The 22,796-nt window shown below is 45.4% G+C and overlaps 1 protein-coding gene across 12 annotated transcripts in view; it reads right to left on the reverse strand.

Annotated features, from left to right (window-relative positions):
• Positions 1-2,376, reverse strand: part of NF1 (neurofibromin 1) — a 96,519-nt gene extending 94,143 nt beyond the window's left edge. For 8 of the 12 annotated variants that reach the window (XR_012588468.1, XM_074595724.1, XM_074595720.1 and 5 more), the window contains exon 1: positions 2,088-2,376. Coding sequence is in view for 11 of the 12 variants with exons in the window: in XM_074595724.1 (XP_074451825.1) it covers positions 2,088-2,147 (60 nt within the window). In the remaining variant the exon portion in view is untranslated. The remainder of the gene's footprint in view (positions 1-2,087) is intronic. The other 4 variants (XM_074595722.1, XM_074595728.1, XM_074595727.1 and 1 more) reach the window with 2 other exon arrangements.
• Positions 2,377-22,796: the final 20,420 nt, after the last annotated feature.

Raw genomic sequence — 22,796 nt, forward strand, 5'->3', positions numbered from 1 at the left:
CGACAATGCATTTAGCAGTCGTGACGGTGTCACTACAACCTGGCGTTTGGGGAGTCAGTTAACAACAGTCACCTTTCCACCGTGAACACCACTGTCAGAGTAAGCAAGGCAGAAGAAATGATGTACTAAAATCAAACAAATAAAATCGAGAACCCCGAGTTGAAATTAAGAAATGAGAGAGAAGACTCCTCACAATAAAAATAGAGAATAACGCCTCATCCTTGCATCACTGTTTCATTCATTTGATGATGCAATATTTAAAAAAACAAAACAGTTAAACAAAAATATGCAATAAACTACTCAAAATTTTGTATAAACTAATCAAAATTTTGTAAATAGCACCTATCACGCAAGCTACACTATGACTGCAACAGTCAATACCATATTTGATGTATATTACCCCTGCAACTCCAGTATTTTAGCATCTATAAAATCAGAACAGCTTTCTTCCTATCAGGAGAGGATTCCTCCCATACATCTATCTGTAATTATCCCATAAAACGTACAGAAAAGTAATTCTGGTTAAAAAGCTGAAGTTCTTAACTCCCAACAGATGTTGGCAAGGCCAGTTCTACAATATACATAACAAAGCAAACGACAAAGCCTAGGGCCTTTTAACACCAGTACACAAAGAAACATTTTCTTGCATTATTGGGAGTATAATCAGTACCATGCTTTTTAAGCTTATGGAAAAAATGATCTATGACTCAAGATAACGGGGGGGGGGGGGGGGGGGGGAGGATAAGTTAACTATGCAAATATGCCTAAAACGTATTGGGAAAATCTGTACCATTTTAATGTCGAAAGACAAAGTTTGATATTTTCCTTTTTTAAATAAACTCCATTTGCAGCAGTTTTAATATAAATGAAGAACATAACAGCTTGTTTTTATTCAACCAGGCCACAATCTTTCTGTGGGTTGTTAAGAGCCAAGCATCGCTGAGAGGGACATGAGATTATAAGGCAGGTGAACAAAATTCAACCTATCGAACCAGCTGAATGTTCTTGAAACATGTTACAATGAGCAGGGTCTCACAGAGCTGTGTCTTGTGTGACACAACGCCTGTACTCACAGGACAGCAAAATGAGGCGGAAAACACAGAAACTGATCATTCAGCCTAAGGTGAGCTCACGCTTCCACATCAGGGAAGCATCTTGGGAGTAAAAATGCAGAGTCTAAGCACTAGGCTTAGCCCCACTGAGAAAGTCATGCCGCCTAATCCCAGTAAGCAGTTTCTGCATGTGGATCAGAGAAATACAGAGTCTCCGGCCAACAAATCCCTCTTCCTTCCATTCAGAAAAATCCTTCTCCAAACTGGCGCTGACTTTTGCAGAGAGAAGTAAATATCTACCACTATAACGACACTGGCTAGAAACCCCCCTTCATCCCATACAATCATGCTCCCAGTGATGTGGCTGAGATTTCCCACTGACAGCCACTGCTACGTTATGGGGAACGAGGTGGAAATGCCTGGGCAGTCTCCCGTGGTCCTCCTTAAACTCATTCTTGAGGCTTTACACCTCCTTTCTCACGAGGAAGATGGTGTAAAGCGCAGAAGTAAATTTCACGGCAATGTCTACGAAAAGCAAACACGCTTCGGCAGGGGTGGGGGAGCAGAAGCGAGGAGGAGCCCGGCGCCGCAGCCCCCGCTCCCCGCGCAGCCCCGACGCCGCACCCGGAGCAGACGGGCACCGGGGAGGCCCCTCGCCGCCGGGCCCGGGTGGCCGCGGGGATGACAGACCGGCGGGCGGCCCCGGCCCCACCCTGCCCGGCACAATGGGCGCCGCCGGCCGCCGCCCCCGGCCGGGACCGAACCGGACCCGCCGCCGAGCCGGGCGCCGGGGGACCCGCTCCCTCGGCAGGGCCGGCGGCGGGGCGGGGAAGGCAGGAGGCCGCGCTCTCCCCCGCCGCCTCCGCCACCGGGCGCGGGGCAGCCTCCCCCGCCGCTCGCCCCCTCCCCGCCCGCAGCCCCCGGCCCGCACAGGCCCTGCACCTCCGGCAGCGGCCCGCCGCAGTCCTCCCAGCGCCGCCCCTGCTCCCCCGCCAGCCCCGGCCCGCCGCCCCTCCTCGCGGCCGCCCCCGCTACCTGCTCGTCGAAGCGGTTCACCACGGCCTGCACCCACTCCACCGGCTTGTGGGCCGCCATGTCCCCCCGCCTGCCCGGCCAGGGAGGGGGGCGGATCCCCGCAGGGCGGGCGGCAGCAGAGGCGCCGGACGAGGGGAGCGTCTCCGTATCCCTGGCGCGCTCCGGGGCCCTCAGCTCCCCGCGGCCATCAGCGCCCAGGGCCCGCCATGACACCACACCGGAAGCGGGAGCGCAGCCGCCGCCCCCGCCCGCGCGAGCCGCAGCGCCACGGCCGCCGCGCCAGGGGGAGCGCCGAGAGACGGGCGGCGGCGGGGCGGCGCCTGCGCGGCGGCGGGCACGCGCGGCGCCTGCGCGGCGGCGGGGCGGGGTCGGCCCGCGCCTGCGCACCCCGCCCCCGCGCGCCCCGCGCCTGCGCCGCAGCGGGACGAAGGGGGGTGGCGCATGCGCCCTGGGGCGGGGGTCGGGTTCTGTGAGGGCCGCAGCGGTCCCGTCGGTGCTCGTTCCCGGGGCTGCCCCGTTCCGCCTGCGCCCCGGCGGCGCCTCTGGCCGCTGCTGGCCCTTCCCCCGGGCTTCGGCGCCGCCGCGCTCCCGGCCCCGGCAGCAGCGGGGATCGCACCGCCGGTGGCCGCAGCTTGCGGCCCGTCCTCCGGTTCCCAGCGGGAGCAGAGGAGCTGCCGGCTGCCCCGGGGGTAAAGCGGCCTGGCCGGGCGGTTCGTCGCCTCCCACAGGGGAATAACGGCGGTGGCGCCCGGGGCCGGCGCAGGCTCTCTCCGGCCCGTGTCCGTGTTCCCCACTGGGCACCCTGCGGGGCCGGGGGAGAGAGAGGGGCAGAAACCCTCCCAGGTTAAAATGTAATCGTGTAAGCTACTTTACAAAACAGATGGTTGTTGTAAAAGTCGGCCTTGGAATTATTTATTTACTCAATGCATTACCGTCAACCAAATTTCTGTCCTTTGGCCACAGATGATAAGGGAACGTTTCGCCTCCAAAGTGCGGGTGTGCGTTCGGTGTAAGGTTTCCGTAGCACTTCAGGGGATGATTTACGCCTTCTCTTGGCAGAACGACGAGGCGGTTGGCAGATGCTTACTTCACTCGAATTGCAGTGGCCATTTCAAAGCCACGGTGCTTGACAGAGGTCTACGATTTGTGTATTGCACACAGACCGGAATCTATATTTTACCTTTTAAATGAAAAAAAAAAAAAAAAAAGAGTTTATTCTTTAATAAATTAGTTTGTTTGCATTTAACGGCTTCTGTTACGTCTCAAGGCTTCCCTGCAGAACTCCAGCAGTAACTAAAAACCTGTCACGTAGCACACACAAACCCTTCCCCAGCCCAGTTAAACAGCTCCCAGCCAATTGTTTACTCTCTGTGACTCAGAAAAGTAGGATACGCGGATAACAAGACAAATAAACATCCACTTCCAGTTTCCTTCTTGGGAATGTTAATTTGTTTTCCTTCTGGGCAGACCGAAGCACAAAATAATGTCCTTTCATGCTAGAGTCAAGTTAAAATTCTGACAATATAAACAAAGATGCAACTTGAGGTAAGACGTCTTGAACACAGGACTTAAAATTGACAAATGCACAGTGAAGAACTGGAGAATAAAATGGATTTTCTTTCTGTTACTCCACCCAGCAGGGGCTTCGGTTTGACTTGGAGACTCTTGCTATTATGCTATTACCAGTAATAGCAATACGAAATATATTCTGAGGTACATATTCTTTCCCTGTAAATAACAATTAAATTCCTGTAATTCAGACTTACAGTATGAACAATTCCATTGCATTCTAGCAACAAATTCAGGAACTGGGTTCATAGCAAATATTTGAAGAGGCAGATGTTTTACAAAAACATGAAAATCGATTGCAAATACTTTATTTAAGAAAAAAACCCGATTAATTGGTTGAAGAATAAATAGCAGTATTCTGTCTGTACAACTTGTGGTACTGTCTTTCAGGAAATGCAAAAAGCATTCTGATTTATACAAATTGTGAAGTCTAATATTGGTCTGTTAAGTGCACTGAATTTTGTATTATTCATTTGCTGTGTACAATAAACTAGCTGTGGTGTAAAGGCTATTGATTCCTTTGCATTAGAGTGCATCATAATGGCCAGCATTAATATGTTTCAAAAAGATTTTTAAGACTAAATGTTGTCTTATGTTCTAGAAAAGACTTCTAATGTATTGGCTATATATACTCATATCCAAACCAAACCTACATGACATGTGGATGTATTTGCTTAATTAGCAAAATCTGAAGTGAGTTGGGTGGCGAGTGAAGCTGGTCCCTGGGACCTTTTCTAATGGTAGTTGTGTGCCTGAGCACAAAGAAAGGCTCAGCAATAAGCACATCAGCAAAAGAGCGGTTTGCGTCCCCACACCATTTTACAAGCATTTGTTGTTCTCCGTGACATTCCCCTCCGAACAGGTAAACGATTACTTCAATCTTTGGGAAACAGGATGAGGCTGGGTCCGTTCTCCAAGAGCTGCAGCTCCCCTGGCGTTCTCCTCTGGCTCCCGGAGATCACAGCTGGGTTCACTCCACTGCGCACCCAGAAGGGTTTGGGCTGGCAGAAAAGGCTTTGTCATTGAGTATGAAAGCCAGAAACAAACACAAAACACCCAATGGATTCAGTGGAGCCAAAATCTTGCCCAGAACTGTTTATTACCTTACGATTGAGCAGACCCTGAGGGCTAGGGCTCATCCCTTCTCCCCGTTCAGTACAACGGTCCTCGGGCTGGCAGAGAAGGAGGAGCCGGAGCGTTTTGCAGAGGGCAGTGACAAACAGCTGGAAATGGTAACGCCTGCGGCCAAGTCAGCTCTGTCTGGACGGGGTCTTGCAGTTTGAAACATCAGCCTTAAACCCAGCCTAAAATGGTACAGAGTGAGGCCTTAGGCACAGAGGCACGCCCTCTGCCAAGGCAGCCTTGGCTGGAGATGGGATCACTGCTGCCCTGGACCAGCACCTTCCGCTGCAGGGATTGCGTGAATGCTCCCTCCTCCAGACACGGTCAGCCAGCTTCCTCATCCTCACCTTCCTCATGGCTTGAGCTAAGCTGGCTTATTCTGCCGATGGTAGATCAGAGGCCATGTCTCAGAAGAATTCACCGTTTCCCCATTGCTGTGCTTACAGTGCCCATCCGGCACAGCAGTGCACACAGAGCTCGCCCTCCGCTGACATCCCTCCCAAATTCCCAGCAGACAGCAGTTCTGGGATTGCTGGAGGCCCGACTGCTCCTGCTGCGCCCTTCCTCCATGAACTTGTCAAATCTCCTTTTTCAACTGTTTATACATTTGACCTCTAAGCATTCCACAGCAATCAGGCAGGAATAATATCCACTTAAGGCAATACAGCCACAATCTTCATAGGGATCTCCACATTCTGCCAAAATCTAAACAATAGTAATTCACACAGGGGGTAGGAAAGGGCTTCAGCTTACTGATATGCTCATGAAAAACACGTCTCAAAAAGCCAGAAAGAAATCAGGGGTGATAAGATTAGCTGAGAAGCATCTTGGGAACTCTTGACTCAGGTAGAAAAAGACAGGCTATTTCTTCCCTTCAAAATTTACTAAACAAAACAAACAGTGCCTCTTCCTGTTTCTCACAGTGTTTTTCCCAAAGCAAATCCGTTCCCTACATTCAAACATGACTTGCTGTAGTATTCCCAGATTTTAGACAGGGGGAAACTTCAGAGGTTGAACGGCGATGTTGGAAATTCTCAAAGTGTTTCCCCCAAACTCTTTGGAAAATTCTGGCCAGTATTTGGTCAAGCTCGTTCTTTCCCAATGCTCTCTGCTTCCTTTTAATTGTTTCCTCTTCTTCCTAGGCTCAATACAAAGTGCCCTGAGACCCACTGTCCTAGAAGTGATCTGCTGTCCTAGAAAAACACACAATATCTCTGCTATTAATTTTTGTGCTAGACCCTGTCTGTTGGATCCATGAAAACACACGTTTTGTCCTCCAACAGGCAGAGACACCTGACAGTTTATAACTGCTAGTTAGATATTGTTTGAAGCTAATCATTCCAAGTTCCCTAGCTCCAGATAAATTCTGAGTTGTGCTACTATTTCTTTCACAGCTCTTGACACTCTCATGCTTCTGGGTTATTTTGGTGGATTTTTTTTAAGACATTTTAGCAAGAGTTTCTTAATGCACTTCCTTAAGCTTATATGTAAACTAAAGAAATTACAGCTTAAGGCATCTACAAAGTCTTGTCAGGCTTTAGTGTGAATGCCAATGGTTTTTTCCTTACTAAAAATTTCCCATTGTGGCTGTCAGAAGTGGCAGTAGCGGTAGGAGTCACACGGACGAGGAAAGTCCCTGCTGTGTCTCTGTTCTCTCTCAGCATAGATTTAGACCTACTAAAACCTGAGGAGCCAAGCCACTAGAAGTATGAGTTGGAAATTTATCTATGTGAGAACATGAAATTTCCAGATACCGATGTTTCTAGTCAAGCCATAAAATGCCACTTGAATCACTTCCTTGGAGGTATTCTGGCATTCTGGCACTTCTGCTCTTTGCCTGAGTCAGAGGATGGGGAACTGGATGAGAAAGTCGAGGCAGACAGAGAAAATGACCTGGCCAGATCTGTAGTAAAATCCACACTAATTCCCAACTCACTGGCTTTGCCCTTTACTCCAGAGTAAAGGTGTTGATCCTCTGTCATTAGCTAGCATCATTTAACAACACGACTTCCAATCAAATTCCCTTTAAAGCTAGACGCCCTTAAGCATTTCCTTTCTTTCTGACGTGTTTTACTCTTTAAGATTCAGTTAATTTCTAGCTATCACCTACAATTTACTCAGGAGATCTACGCCTCTTTTTTATTGTGCCTGAACTGGCTCTTGGAGGTGACACTTCTCTTGGCTTCTTGCCAGACAATATGGATTTTTCCCCTCCCACATCTTTATCTTTTGCCTTTCTCTACTTTGTATTTTCAACTCCAATTATTTATTTATTAACCTTTTTTTTTTTTCTCCTACTCACTAAAGTCTCCGTGTCATACTTTGATTTCTTCTCTTCATTCCTCCCATCCCACGTTCTCGTTTTCACCAGCATTTGTCATGCACTCCAGCAGCGGCTTAGTGATACTTTTTAATTTTTATTTATCAGCTTTGGTCCAGAAACCTACCATCACTTTGGAGACATTCCTCTGTAAGGCGCATGTTTGGTTTCAACTCCTGATAGAGAGGGTATCATTCTGGAGGAAATGTGCCAAATCTGGGATCAGCGTCAAAAATATTTTCCTACCATTCTTAAGTGAAGTTAAACAAGCAAACTTATTCAATGAGGAAGGAAGGGAGGAAGGAAAGGATCTGCCAAGTTTTTGGTAAGAGGTGACTTAATACCTCTAAGCTACAAATGCCTTAAACGTGGGGTTTAATCCAAGAGCTGGCGGGCTCCCAGCGAAAGCTTCAGAGCTCCCTGGCAGCTCCCGCTCCATCGAGGCGCTCCGTGCTCGCTCCCTCTGCCCGCTCCCCAGCAGGACCTTGCTCCATCAGCTTTCTCCATTAGAGGGCATTAGAGGCCACTGAAATCCCTCAAGCTTGAACTAACTGGAGGAGAGGAAAATAGTCCGTGGTTTCTTTTCCTTTGATAAATGACCGGTGGTTTTGTATTCTTTCCGGGACGTGAATCTTATTGACTTACCCGACGTGTGCTGGATAGATTTCAAAATGGGGAGAAACTTCTTCTGAAAGATTAAGCCGTGGATTTTTCTTTTGTATCCTCTGCTTCCCAGTTCCTCCCTGACTGCAATAGGATCTGTTAAATAGGAGCAGAGCAAGCAAATGGTCTGAGTAGATTAATAGTAATCACAGAATGATGGATTATACTTTAGAGAAATTAGAGTTTCTATACAAAATATTCACACAGGAACTTTTATTCTGGAAAGACTAATCAGCAAAGGATAATTAAAATTGTAGTACATAGTTTCACACAATAAATTTCTAAATGCAAATATTTCTGTTCCAGTAGAAAACTCATTTGGATGCAAAAGACCAGGAGTTTAATCCCTGATACTTGGACTGATACAAAGAAATAGTCCATTATCAAGATGTCATAAGAGCTCAAATATTCTAAAGGAACTGAATGGAACGGCATATTTTCTGAAACTGAGACTTATGCCATGCACTGGAAATGGATAAAGATGTATTAAGACGGTGTCTGCTATTTTGCCTTAGAGGTATAAACAAGCTCTTTGTCAAATCCTAGTTGAAGTTTGTTTGATCACAATCTCTCCCAGTGTACGTGTTTATCTTCTAAAAACTTCAGAGAATGAGATCATTTTGTGTATCTACTTTTTGCTTCCCCTAGTAAGCAATGCCTTTCCCAGATATTACAGACATTTGCAGAGGTTAAGTTACTTAAATATTATAAAGCGATATTTTAATTGTTCTGGATGACTAACCAGCCCGGCCTAGATTATCACATTGCCCCAAAAGATAATTCAAGGTTATCACTTCCTCCCTCTGAAATTCTGTTTCCTTAGTCATTTATCATACAGCAGGGGTCAAAAAGAAGAGAGATTTCACAGGAGAGGAAGACCAGATAGACCTCGTGACTGGTATTTTCTGGCTTCTTTTCTGTGTGATCTCATACAAAGGGCGGAGTTTCAGCCACAGGAAGCCAGCTGGAGGTCTGGCGTGTCACCGGGATGAGACCAGGAGAGACAAATATGCAGTGAGAGCTGCAGGCCAGTCAGGAACCTCTGGTGCTCTTTCACCATAAGGCGTTGTCATTAGGTTTGGTCTTCCAGGTGAAGTGATTGTACTTTACTTCCTAATGGCACTCAAACACTTCAGCATTGTTTTTCTCCTTCATAACAAATCAAGAATACTGCAGATATCAGAGCTCTGTTACTGGGAAGGTGCAGATTAACTCCCCGTTACCTCCCTATAGTGGATACTACTATAAATAACACAAACATTTACCTCCTCCTCTTGGTTGTGCTGTGATTAATAGTTTTCTATGTTTTTAATCTTTACCTGTGCCTCATATTACTGGATATTCCTGCAAGTTTAGTAACTTCACCCATTGACACCACCAAGGCGTGTTCCTATTCTCAAGCGTTATGTATCCATCTAAGAACATCCCTCTTAAATCTGTCAGCATCACTGTCCGATGCCTTTTAAGCAAAACCGGTTACATTTGCACCCCTTCTCTCCCCCTTGGTCACAGAGCCAGCTAACCTGCTAAGGGTCCGTCCTCCTGCAGCATGGCCCACCTGGGAAGATACAAGCTCGTCCTGCCTGCGCCTTGCCAGGCGATGCACATTCACTCCCCTTTCAGCTTCCTTACATCTCATCTCCATCTACTCTACATCCTGCAGCGTGTAACCTGCACAGTGTTTCCACTGTTAGCAACGCTCCTTCTGGGTAATGCCTTATCCTTACTTCCCCAGGCAGGATTCTCAGTAAAATCGTATTATACTTGCTTGAGTGCTTGTCTTCATAAAGCTTTCTAGTGCCTCGTGATCTGCTGTGTCAAAGGCTACTCACACCCAAACGAACCTACCCAACCAGTCACGGATGAATGCCCATCACTCAGATGAACTGTGAAATTAAAACCAGTATCAACTTGCTCAGGGACACAATAAAAGTCTGGGCCTGATACTTTTTTCCCCTTGACGCTATTTAAAGCCCCATGTAATTTCCCTTAACTTCAGTGGAATTATTTCTGTTAGATCAGCTGATTTTAGATTATAATCACACAGCCTCAGAGCCTGGATTTGGATTCAGTAACATCAGCACATCGATAAAGTACGTCTATTGTTGGAGTGTCGAAGATCTAAGCTCTGCTGACACAGTAGCATCCACACCGCACCCCTGCTCAATTCAGTGATGACAAAATACCTGGTACCAGAAACATGATTCACTTATACAGATGTGAGTCAATGGTTTAGCAAAGATCTGCATCAATTCACAGTTATTTGTACTGTTATTTTAACTTACTTTAAACACAGACGCTGTGCAGCACACAGAAATGCCACTGGACCAGCCCATTCACCAAAGATTGCCTTTTTTCCCTCCTCTCTCTTCTTAAGTGACCAGGTGTGCAAGAGGGACTGAAGGAGGAAAGTGTCTGATGGAAAGATAAGTCTTTAAGAACTGGGAGAATCTCAAGACCGGAATTTAGTTTTCTGCTTCTTAAACAACCTTTTTGTAAGCCTCATGTTAGCCTGTATGAATTTATGAATATAAAGACTCTTTGTTACAGAACAGTTTTTACCAACTGCTGCTCTATTTCCTTCCCATGAGTCATGCTATTAGCTGATGCTGCCCTATTTAATTTCAACTGCTGCTTAAGCCCACACAAGATTTTCTAAAATAAAATTTAAAAAAAGCTTGGTTGAAATAGACATCAAGTGGTTTGAATGGACGTTATATGGTACTGCCCTGCAGAGACAGTACATGCTGGTTTGCTGGGCTTCCAAATAATGCCAAACAGCATGGAGTCCTCGGGTGCAGTGTCCTAGAGCTGCTGTTAAATGGAGCTGAAAATTGAGAATGAAGCTTACCTAGGACAGAAAAGTCACAGTACTACTGTGGATTTGAAAATCCCTAAGCAGAAACTTAGGAAGGTAAATTTTAAACCCATTGAAATTAATTAGACTTGAGGCTCATCCTTTACCTGGGTTACAGATAAATAGATAGATAAGCAGATAGATAGATAGACAGACAGACAGACAGACAGATAGATAGAAGGTAGGTATTTGCTAAATTTACAGACACTTGCTAAGCAACCAGGGGTTCTATTTTTGCTACTGTCTTCGAAGCATTGCTATATTTGGCACTGTGCAATGGTTTTATCAATGGCAAATCGTGACCTGACTGGCACTAATGTCAAGACCTCAGCCTAAAGTAATAATTAACTGCCTGTCTGCTACCTCATAGTAACGTCTTACATAAACTTAGGAAGCAACGCAGAGGCCTACAGTATCACTTCCCACCATCTTTTCTTTTGCATAGCTAAAGCCACAAAGGAAAAGGACAGCAGTAAGGACACGTTGAGGGGAGTTTCTTGTCTCTGAGAAGAGTGGACTTCTAATTATTTTTAATCCTTAAAGGAAGAGCCCACCTGGCACGGTGAAGGACCCCAGAGCCATGTCTCTCTGGTGAACACCATGTCTACATTTGAACTTTCCTGGTGAACTCTTGGCTGGTATCCAAACGTAGGTCCAGTATTTCTTTTTTTTTTTTTTTCATGATCTTGCCACATGGGCAACAAAAATGTTGGAGAATCAAACTGCCGGCCACCAGTAGCTATTGTTGCCCTAAACTTGAACCTGACTCTTTAAGGATCTGGGCACTCATTAACCCATTTTGTATTTTTGTAATCTTTTTTTCATTATGGGTGTAATCCTGCAGTACTGCAGGTCCACAGATTTCCTAAATATCATCATGTGACTTAAAGCAGCGGTGAAACAAAAACATCACCTCTGCCTTACTTGCAGTTGTAACAGTGGTTGAGAAACAGGAATAAAGCATTCCAAAGCTGCAAAGGGCAGGGAAAAATGCCAAGTGCTTTCCAGAGTATGTAGTATGACAGGAAAAGCCAGCTCCAAAAGAAAGGAGAGAGGAGGCAAGAGGGAAAAATATTTCCAGGGAAGGGAAGGGGAAGGGGAAGGGGAAGGGGAAGGGGAAGAGAAGGACAAAGCTACACCTGTGAAGCACACAAGCTTCCCCCAGCTTAATCCTGTAATGGAATTGCACTTAAAATATTTTGCTCTATTAGACTGGCAGAATTGAAGCGGTCAATTCATCTTTTCCTTCCATAGACAGAAATAGTTATGCTGCTATAAAAGTCTATTTCTATTCTGAAAAGCAAACATATTATGCAGTTCTGTGCACTTTTACAGCTGTAGAGCTGTATCTTTATCAGAACTTCCACTGGCACATTGATCTAAGTTTAAAAAAAAAAAAATTTACACCCTTTCTTGACACAGTCATGGTAGTACAACCTTCAAATATAGATCAAAAGGGCATTGATTGAGCTGTCTCGTGAGACAGAAGGCTTTATCACACTAGCATGGGAAAGACTCTAATTGCAGTTTAAAGATTAGAAGCTGCACAGACACAAATTGAGCATGAGTGAGTCTGCCCAGCCTCCACGTGGCGGCTTTATCACCCTTACGCCGGGGTTGGGTAACACAGCTCTTCACTATACAACCTGCGGTTTGCGTTGCAGGAGCTTGTAAGGGCTCCCACTGAAACCTAGATGCCTTTATATTGGGTGCTGTACAAATAAAGATTAAGAAGAAATCCCTTCCTTGCAACCTTAAAAGTTGAAAGAGGCAACAGTGGAGAGGGCAAACAGAAGCACAGCAAGCCGGTGTGACTGACTCAGCGGTCACGCAGCAAGTCGGTAACAGCCATGAGCAGTGTCAGTGTCAGTCTCCTGGCTCCCAGATCAGAGCCTTTCTGCTGGAAAACTGTCTCCTCACCAGATCCTCGGAGAACAGCTGAATTGTCTCTAGAAGGATGTAGGGTTGGAGCTTAGCAGCATAAGTGAAGATAAACACTAATTTGTAGCTTCTAATTTGGGCACTGTAGCAACAAAAAGTGAGTTTACCCATTTTTTATTTACTACTATAGCAATGGAAGTTACTATATCATTAAGCTCTACCCTGATATTGCTGTATTAATTGACAACACTGCCTTGTGTATTCCAATGAACACTGCTATCAGCCTTCTAATTGTGCTGTAAACCATGTCTGGTGGCACAGGATGTTTATACCTTGTGACGTTGCCTCACTGCCTGACGAGGCACCGTCACCTGATGCCACAGCAGCAGGTACTGCATCGATTCTGCCACACCGGCCATGGGACCAACGGCTCAGCCGAAGCCCTGGCTGCTGCTGCTGCAGCGTATGATGAAGTCCTCCCCTCTTGTATATCTGCTCTTCTGCACATCTGCAGCTGATGCTTTGCCATTTCTCAAGTGACACTGGGCTGTCACAGAGCACGGGTGTTGCCTGACTATACAGGTGTCCCTGCAGCAGACAGAGAGGTCTCAGCTGAGAAGAGACGACCTGGGGAGATGAGCAGGGCTAAAAGGACAGTCCCAGTCCCTAGGCTGAAGTACTGGGCTCTGCCTCTGGAGGAGTTTTACTTCTATAGGCTACTCCATACAAACTTTGGTAAATCCTTGGTCTTCAGTCTCAATTTGCATATTCATCTATAAAACAATGCTATAGAAAAAGCCATTGTGATCTTTAAATCTTTAATGTAATCATTTTCTGTGTGCAGGAGTACAAAGTGCTACTACCATCACAGCACAGGATGTCTGACTGAAAAAGCAGCATTTATAGCCCAAATTCTACAGTGTGTATTTTTAACATATCGTGTCACTGAATTAGGATATGTACTTCCTGTTCATGTCTGGATTTAGGCTTAAATTTCAGGTCTTGCAAGAATACTCCCTCTTCCCTGTGTCTTTATTTAACAGCAGCCTCTCCTCTTTCAAAGCTGCAGTAACCAGACCATTCCCAGCGCTGAAGAGGCAGCAGCTGCTGAGACAAAATGTTCAGCCACGATTACATTTGTCCTGCAGCCGATCAATCCCTCTGTAGGGCTGAGCAGGTACGTCTCATTCCCCCTCTTTACGGTCATCAAAATGACATCTGACAAAAAGGCAAATTACGCTTCCCCAAAACCTTGCTTTGCTTTAGTGAGGAAGCTGCTGCTATTACCAAGGCTTATTTATTATACATTTTTTGTACAATTTGACTTCAATAGAGATATAATGAGTATACAACTAGAATCTCATCAGTCTTTTTCGGGAAACATTTATAAACAGTACAAAATAGACCCTAGTTAAACTTGAACTCATACTTGTGCACATACTGCCCACTACACCACTTGTGCAAGACAGTTATTATGTTCCGTCTTCTGTATTTTCAGTACTAATGGCAACGCTGAGCTTTTACTTTTCGTGCTACAGAGGCTGCTGGAATAATGGAGCACATAATTACATCCAGCCACTCTTTAGTACTCAAATTACAAAACCGGATTTCTGTGCCAGGCCTTCAGGAAGTAAGACATGGGAGGAATCTCACAAATAACCTGCAATTACATTAATGCAGAGAGCTGGTCCACCCCTTAAAAGCTCTGGGACTGACTGGAGTGGCCGGGCCTGGCTGATCGCAGAGCCAGACACGACGCCTCAGTGGAGAAAAACGTAATGTAAGGGGTAAATTACACCAGTCACAGCTCTGGCGCCTCTGTATCCAGCTCTGTTTAGAAATAGATCTAATGAAACAAAGCCTGCAGTGAAGAGGCAGTTAAACAGGGTAGCTGTGTTTGTATTGCTATAGCGTATTCCTTTAATTTACAGGAATGGGCTGTGCTCACAATAAGGTACTTCTACATAATTGTAGCTCTGCTTGCAGTACGAGTGGTTTAACTCTGCCTGCTTCCCAGATCCTTTTACTTACGATCATAGAAAGCTGGCTGCAGACGAGCACTCCCTTTCGCACAGATCTAGCTACGCAGTCAAATGACACTGCTCAGCTGCCACATTGCAGAAATGTCAATAAAGCAAACAAGAAACTGGTGGGGAAGGAAGAACTGAAGATGATGACATTACTGAAAGGATCAACACAGCTAGCTTTTCTTAAAACTACAGTACTATGTGTCTCTAGAAGTGGTATTACCTCATACTGGCTTTTTCTAGGCAAGAGCTCCTCAGGTAGCCTGCGGAATGCAGTGTTTGCAAGAAAGGATAAAACGTATGGGGCAAAAGAAGCTTGTTAACCCATTCCTATGCAAGGAACTAAATAAACCTTTTCTAAACACTTTCTAAACACTGTTTCTACTGCTGGTTATTAATGGACCTTTGCTCATTTGCTTGAAATCTTTGCAGCTTGTCTCTCCTTCCCTCTTTTTTCTTCAGCTTTTAAACGTTACCGCAGTTCTTCAATATACTTTTCCTCATGGGTTTCCCTTCAGATTGGAAAAACGCTTGAGAGATTGCACTGCTGGACATTCCTGCTGCTGAGAAAATAAGTAACTACCTCTTGCAAAAAAGTTACAATACGATACCAGGGTCCTGTCTGGTAATAAACTCTCCCAAACCATTGCCAGTTTTTATACAAAATCTTGTTCTAATCTCAACCAAGTCCTCTTCCGCTCACCTGTTTTTCCTTCTTCTTTCCCTGTCATGCTTTGATTCAAGATTGGGTCTATAAAGTAATGTGATTTCTGAGTCAGTGATATAACCGAGAATACTCACATTTACTCAAATGTCACTAGTTACCCTTACGAACCCCGCCTGTATTTTATTCCGAGTGTGCCCGCCTGGAGAAGTTCTGCGCCCTGAGCTGCAGACGCGTTTGTGGGAATTTTCCCAAAAGTGATGACAGGCATACATGTGTCCTAATACAGGAATTTGGGTTTACGGCATTGCTCTGTTTGCCTTAATACCTGTCTTTACACTACTATCTATTCAAGTTCATATTCTAGTATTTACTTTAAGACTCCTTTACACCCCTCTCACTCTGTATACACTGGGCAAACACAGGCTCACGTTAAGAAGCTGCATTGCAAATAAGCAAGTTCCCATTTTCTCCCCCAACTCTTATACTTATTTCCAACATTTTAACAACCCATCAAAAGTGGGGACAAGAAGACATCTTAAGAAATTATTTTGTCCAACCTCCAGCTTCAAAGAACCTAAATTTCTCTCAAATTCTTCACCTTTTCTGTAGCCCTGTGCATGTGTTCCTGTAACAACAGGCCTGGATACGAACCACCTAAATATTTTCAAGCTCAGTTCCACATCAGCTCGGGCCCACCTCTGATCTGTGAGCAAAGCAAACACTCTTTATCTATAAGCAACCTGCTCTTTCCCAACGCCGCAGCAGGAATGCAGCTGCCTCTGTCTCCAGGCAGAAGCTGTCAGACACGACCCTGTCATTCCCCAACATGCTGACTTTTTCTGTTCTTACTGTTTTATCGATGTGCTTTACAGAATGTGTGTAGTCTAGCCTTTTCCTTTTTCCTGTTAAACTCAACTTGCTTTTCTATAAATTGAATTTACAGACAATTTATTGAAAGTTACAATGACACCCTTCACGCAATTGATATTCCCTCTGTTTGCCTAATCCTGCTAGTCCAATGCCAAAACACAGATTTCATAAAAAGCAAAAAAATATTCTTCCTATTGTAAACATGTTCAGCAGTTTATTACTGACTACATCCTACATTAGCACAAATCGCTGTACGTTTCTGCCATGGATCAGATATTTAAAAAAAAAAAAACACAACAAAAAAGGAAGGCTATTTTATATTTACACAAAAGTGGATGGGTCTGGAACAATTCAGAGTATTCCCTGCTATCTTGTTATCTGTACACTCAGAGTCGGCCAGGACATAGCCCTTATTTTTACTTGTTACGTGACTGCTTTGACATTCCTCTGGTCTCACATCAGCTTCCCAGTCCCAGCCCTTTTCGTCCAATGCACGGTCACATCAGGCAGCGGGTACAGATCCCCTCAGCACTTGCAAAGGCGGCACTTTTGCTTCGAAAGGTGCAGGCTGTTCCCCATGGGGACTTCCAGCTCTCAGCAGCGAGGGCTGCGGAGACCCTCTGCTTCCCCACCGCCACGCCTTGCCTGCGCGCCCGGGGCCTCTGCGTCGGCTTCTCCCCTCCAGCAGGCTCCGTCTGCAATATTTAACTGCACTGTACTTATCAGGAGCAAGGAATGAAAAGCAGGACAGAAAAATAAGCAGTCCAAGAAAGGTTATTTTCAATCTGGCAGACAGAGCCTGTTGCAGACCAGAACATCAGCTGGATAGATCCTCCTCCTCCTCCATATCACAGGGAAATTAATGTTCTCACAAGGTGGGTCTGTCTCATCCAAGAGCTGTTCGATCAGCCCTGCCAGCCAGACCTTGGTGCCCAGAGATGAAAGTCAAATTATGAATCTGGCGTCTTGGGGAAGGGAGGAGAGCAAGTTTGTAAAACAAACAAAAAATGGAGGGGACTGAAGTATAGCTCCCTGCAGCCAACCAAGAGCTGAGCGACGTCTGGCTGGGTCTGAGCGGCGCTGGCAAAGGCACAAGGGCCAAGAGGCATCATGTCTCCAGCAGCTCCTGGGCTGCTGCCCCAGGCTGCCTTGCGGAGGGAGGAGATGACCAAAGAGGAGAGGCCTGGGCTGAAGCTTTGAATGTCTTTTACGTGCATCCACAAGGAAGCAGGCCAGGACCGGGCCTTTACTCCAACCCCACCAAGCATTGGCAAGAGTTTGTGTCGAGGGGTGTCTCTGCATTCAGTCAAATGGCACATAATGACTGCTGAAGGGCACTGTCCCTGTCCTCACCCTGCAGGAATACCAGTATGTCACCAGGCCTGATGTTCTACTGTTTAACATCTCTGCCTTAATTTATATTATTCCCTCATGGTACATTCTGATTGGATGTAGGAGGCGTCTAAATCTACAGTGTAGAAAAGAAACTGATCCATAAAATAATTCAGTATTCAATTATAATATTTTGCAGTCCTCATAAGACTTAGCATCTCTGTCTCAGAGCACGATGTTACCATTCCTGAACCGAGTTGGTTGTATTTAAGTTTGGTTTAAGTCTGAGCTTAATGACCTATCCAAATTCACCCAGGAAGCGGGTGGCAAAGTTATGAAGAGAAGCTAACACTTCTGATTCTACATCCCATGCTTTGGCCAAGAGACCTTGTATCCTCAATGATTTTAATGAACCAATTAGGATGTTTTTAACCCTGGTTATAATGAGAGATTGGTGTTTTGCACCATTGTAAATAATCAGATATAATTAGCGAGCAGAGTGAGGGAATTGAAGCCAAAGGAACACAAAACAGCTCAGTAACATTTTTCACTGCACAGTGGAATAGAAAGTAATTTCCCATCACAGGGCAGCACTGCAGACCGAGTGCCTCCGCCTGCCAGGCATCGCGCTCCTCCTGCAAGGAGCCTGAGCCTTCAAACTAATTGAAGCTATTGGCAGCCGAGTTCAGAGAAAACACAGGCTGAAGAGGAACACATTAAACTAGTATGTTTTAGAAAGGATTTTTTAAAGTGAAATAGCTGCGTGGTAGAGGTCAGTGATATTTGAGATTACACTGACATAGATTAGGGTGTGGATACAGTGAACTCAAGCGAGACGGACTTGCTTTCTCTGTCATAAAGGGACCCTTTTCTACTATCCTTGTTTAGGACAGTTCAAGTTCAAAACTCTTAGCGTGACCTTCAGCCATCTGAGATAACAGCTCTTGTAACTCCAGTGGGTAAATTTAGCACAGATGTTTCTGAAAGCAGCTCCCTTACATGGTACCCATGGCTAGTTTACAAAGAAGGAATGGTTTTGAACCTAAAATTAATAAACCCAAACCTCTGTCTCCCTTATTCCAGTGCAGCTACTCATCACGAAAGCGCTGAATTCACCACACACACTAAGCCATCTGCTCTATTTATTATACCCAAAAATGTGGTCCAAAAATTATAAAATCCCAAAGAGACTAAAAGAATGCAGAGAAAAAAATTACTGTAGTCTATCTCGGGTATTCCATCTGTGCAACTTTTCCACAGCATACTCTTTTAGCAGACCTTTACAGATTAACCCTTTAGGTACCAGACATGCATCAATTTAAGACCATCTACAGAAAACTAATTCTATTTTTCACAATAAGCAATATGAATAAGCTACAGAGCAATGGGGGAGAAGGGGACAGAAATGACAGCTCAGAATTCCAGAAGGGAGGCACTCTCATCGATGTGCCTGTGGGAAAATCAGAAGATTATGCTCCTAGCTACTCCATGATGACCCTGAGAAAGTGGCCTCATCTCCCCGCTTCCCCTCCCAACCATTGTTTGTCTTCTCTACTTAGACTGCAAACTCTTCAGGGCCAGAAGACCCACACCAAGCTGCTGAACTGTGCCAATATTACTTGTAGTCACCAGGCAAATAACAACACGTACATGAAATGAAGTAACAGCTGAAACCGTGCCAGTCACAGCAGCATTTCACAGCAAGGAATACACTATAGTAAGCGGGGCAGGGAGAGACCAAGAAGGGCAAAGACTGCTGAATTGTTTTTAAAAAATAGTTACAGTATATGAAATTGCAAAGCCTAATATACAAGGTCTCATACGCTCTTAACAGTTTCTTGTACGGCTGGGGTGTTGCTTTATTTAGATCTCAAGTCATTTTAACCCTTCAACTTGTGGGGCTGTCACTTGGACCACCTTCACCTTCTGCTGAACTTCAGTGCTATTTGAGCACTGCTTGGAAAGTCCAATAACCCCCTATTTTGGCCTAAAGCTTTCCAAAGTAAAAAAGGAATTTTTTCACCCAATTCCCATAATAATTCAGTAAGCACTAAGCACACAACTCTCAGTGCTTCTGAAAATATCATTTTGTTAGAGTCAGACCTTTGTTACATTCTCTCACAAGTCAATAATCCATCCTTCTTTACATTTTTTCCTCTTAAGGAAGATTACCACTAAGGCTGGCACATGCCTGAGCACAAAGCACCTTCCTCTCACAGCCACGTAGGAGCTCATCACAGTCCTCGCTCCTGAACTCTGCTGAGGACGGAGACAGAACCTGGAAGGACAACTGCTGCAGGAAAGGCCAAATGGAAAGTCACGTAGGATAGACTGCAGTTCTCCCAGTGCAGGTCTGGACCTATAGGGTAACCCTCCATCAAGATTGCAGCTGGAAGATGCGGTTCCCAGGGATATCTGTAAGGGCTCTACCTACTCAGCCTCTCAAGGGAGAGGTTCAAGCTTTCGTTGCTTTCCCAGGCCCCTAGAATCACCAGTCAGTCGGTGCTGAGTTCTCCAGCATGCACTGGGGCAATAACAGCAGCTTATCCACTGTGGGACTCTGATGCCAATCTCTTCTCTCTGCTCAACACAATTTCTCTGCTGCTCCCCATTCTCTTCACTGCAATCCCTTTTTCTCTTCAACCCTCTTTGCCCCCATTTCTTTCTGCCATTCTGCTTTTTCCTTTCACCATCTCTTTTGCCTCCACAGACTCATGCTGAACTTTCTCCGTCCCAAGGAGGCTACTCAAAACAAACAGGAGCTTGTGAATTATTAACAGTGTAGACTATAAATAGCGTATTTTTTAATGACAGCCAGACCACCAAGATGCATGCACTATTGCATGGATCAGCTACCTTGGGTTTAGTGTGACTCGCCTTAATTGTTGCCTTACCTATCATCTCTCAGGAGTGCTTTAAAGAATCACAGAATCACAGAATCTTCAGAGTTGGAAGGGACCTCTAGAGATCATCTAGTCCAACTCCCCTGCTGAAGCAGGATTGCCCAGAGCACATTACTCGGGACTGCATCCAGGCGAGTCTTGAAAATCTCCAGAGAAGGGGACTCCACAACCTCCCTGGGCAGCCTGTTCCAGTGCTCTGTCACCCTCACCGTAAAGAAGTTTTTCCGTGTATTTGAAAGGAACTTCCTATGTTCCATCTTGTGCCCATTGCCCCTCGTCCTGTCACTGGGAACCAGTGAAAAGAGTCTGGCTCCATCCTCCTTCAACCCACCCTTTAGATACTTGTATGCCATAATAAGGTCTCCCCTCAGCCTTCTCTTCTCCAGGCTAAAGAGTCCCAGCTCTTTCAGCCTTTCCTCATAAGGGAGATGCTCCAGTCCCTCCATCATCTTAGTTGCCCTTCGCTGGACTCTCTCCAGCAGTTCCCTGTCCCTCTTGAACTGGGGAGCCCAAAACTGGACGCAGTATTCCAGTTGTGGCCTCACCAGTGCAAGGTAGAGGGGGAGAATGACCTCCTTCGACCTACTGGCCACACTCTTCCCTATGCAGCCCAGGATTCCATTGGCCTTTTTGGCTGTGAAGAAGAAGGACATAACTTGTGGGCCTGAAAAAGCACCATGGGCTTTTATAGTACTTTGCTATGTATTTTACACTTACTGTGCTGATCTAACTTCCAGAGGTCTGTCTGGACAACCCAAACAACCACAACTTACAGAAACCGCTAGCCTCAGTGGTCCCTGAGCAGAATAACCTTGTGGGACGGCTTGCGCAAGCCGGACGGGGAACTGCACAATAAGCAGAACTTGGACAGAAACTGTGATCTAAATTCATGGCTGATCTATATCAGAAACCGGAACGAACAGCCTTTCAGTGGTGGAAGCCTTCCAGCAGGAAGCCGTAGCAATGGAAATGAAGCAGAGCAAGCACACTGCTGACAGCCCTGCAAGCAGCCAGAAGACAGGAAACACATGAGGAAAACACCTAGGCTCATTTTACAACCCCAGATGGTATTACAAAAGGACACAAGGAGAAAACAGCACCGAAATCAATTTCTATAAAAGCAGCACAGTTCCTTATTTGGGATACATGCTAATTTCAGAGGGCCTTCCTGGTCCAGTCTAGTCACTGACTGAGTCAAAACAACTTCAACAAAGCTGATTAAGAAACATAAAATCACAAATCAGTTTAAAAAAATCAGAGAAGAAAAAACAAACAAAATGGGTATAACTAGATTCACCAGGTCAGAATACAAGAATACGAAATAAGCAGATCCTGGTGCTTCCGTAGCCTGGGGAAAAGCTCTGTAACTTGGATCTTGGAAAGTATTTCCAAGACAGGAAGACAACAAAAGTCCTTTTATTTGTGAAAGCTTATTGCAGTGAGTGAAGTCTTGATGGAGAAAGATGGCACGGAGTTTATTAGCTTCCCAGCTGAACAGCACTGTGTGGACTTGGCAGCTGCATCCACAAAGGAAGATAATGGAAAACACATAAATCAGCCTTGAGTCACTCGCGCAGCCCTGCAGGCCCTTGCAGCATATGACTGTGTGGGGTATGCAGCCCGGTGCCACCCTTGATTCCACAGCGATGCCTCACCAGCGAAGCACGCTAAAAATCATCCAGAAAATCATCCACTTTGGTTCACTTACAAGGAAAATAAACATAAGGGTGCTAAGAAAGGAAAGTGTGGATTCTTTATTTCCTCAAGTTTTGACTGAATTTTAGAAAGGTACGTTCTACTGACCAGAATGGTTGAGTTGGTAGCTTGTAGATGGCACTCAGCTTTCCACCTGTCCTACTCTGGCTTCGGATACCAGATGCCAGCCCTTCCAGCCAGGCACAAAAACAGAAGGTGCTAGTAATGTCTCCAGGACAGCCTGTGACAAAAAACAATTTCCAATAAGCTTGAAAAACACGGGAATTTACATATCACAATTTGTCTTTGTGTCCATAACACACAAAACGTGTACGGGGAAGTTCAAAGATTGGCATTTGGACTCCAGTGTTGTAAAGGCTGAACAACAGTGTAACTGCTGGAAATCCTCACTGTTTGGAGGTGTGTTAAATTAGATTAAATTGTATTCCTCTGTTAGACAAGGACCAGACTAAATGAGCTAATCACCTATTCTGGCCCTCAAATCTATTACGTTAATGAGCAGAAAGCACACTGAGGAAGAAACACCAAGTGTTGGACCAGTACTTGCAGAAATAAAGCGACCTAAAGAAATAATAATTTGCCAAATACTTTGCTGCTTTAAAAAAAAAAATAGCAAGAAAGCCAGCAACATCATAACACTTCTACAAAGCTGCGTAACTTGACTGCTATCTCTCCCTGGCTGTAGTAGCCCCCAAGGTAAGCAAACACAACCCAGCCTTGTTCTGGCTGCGCACGAGGCTCAGACCCTCGGGAGAAATCTTACAGAGTCATCTCAGCTATGA

Source organism: Larus michahellis, chromosome 7, assembly GCF_964199755.1.
Source record: "Larus michahellis chromosome 7, bLarMic1.1, whole genome shotgun sequence".
Classification (NCBI taxonomy): domain Eukaryota; kingdom Metazoa; phylum Chordata; class Aves; order Charadriiformes; family Laridae; genus Larus; species Larus michahellis.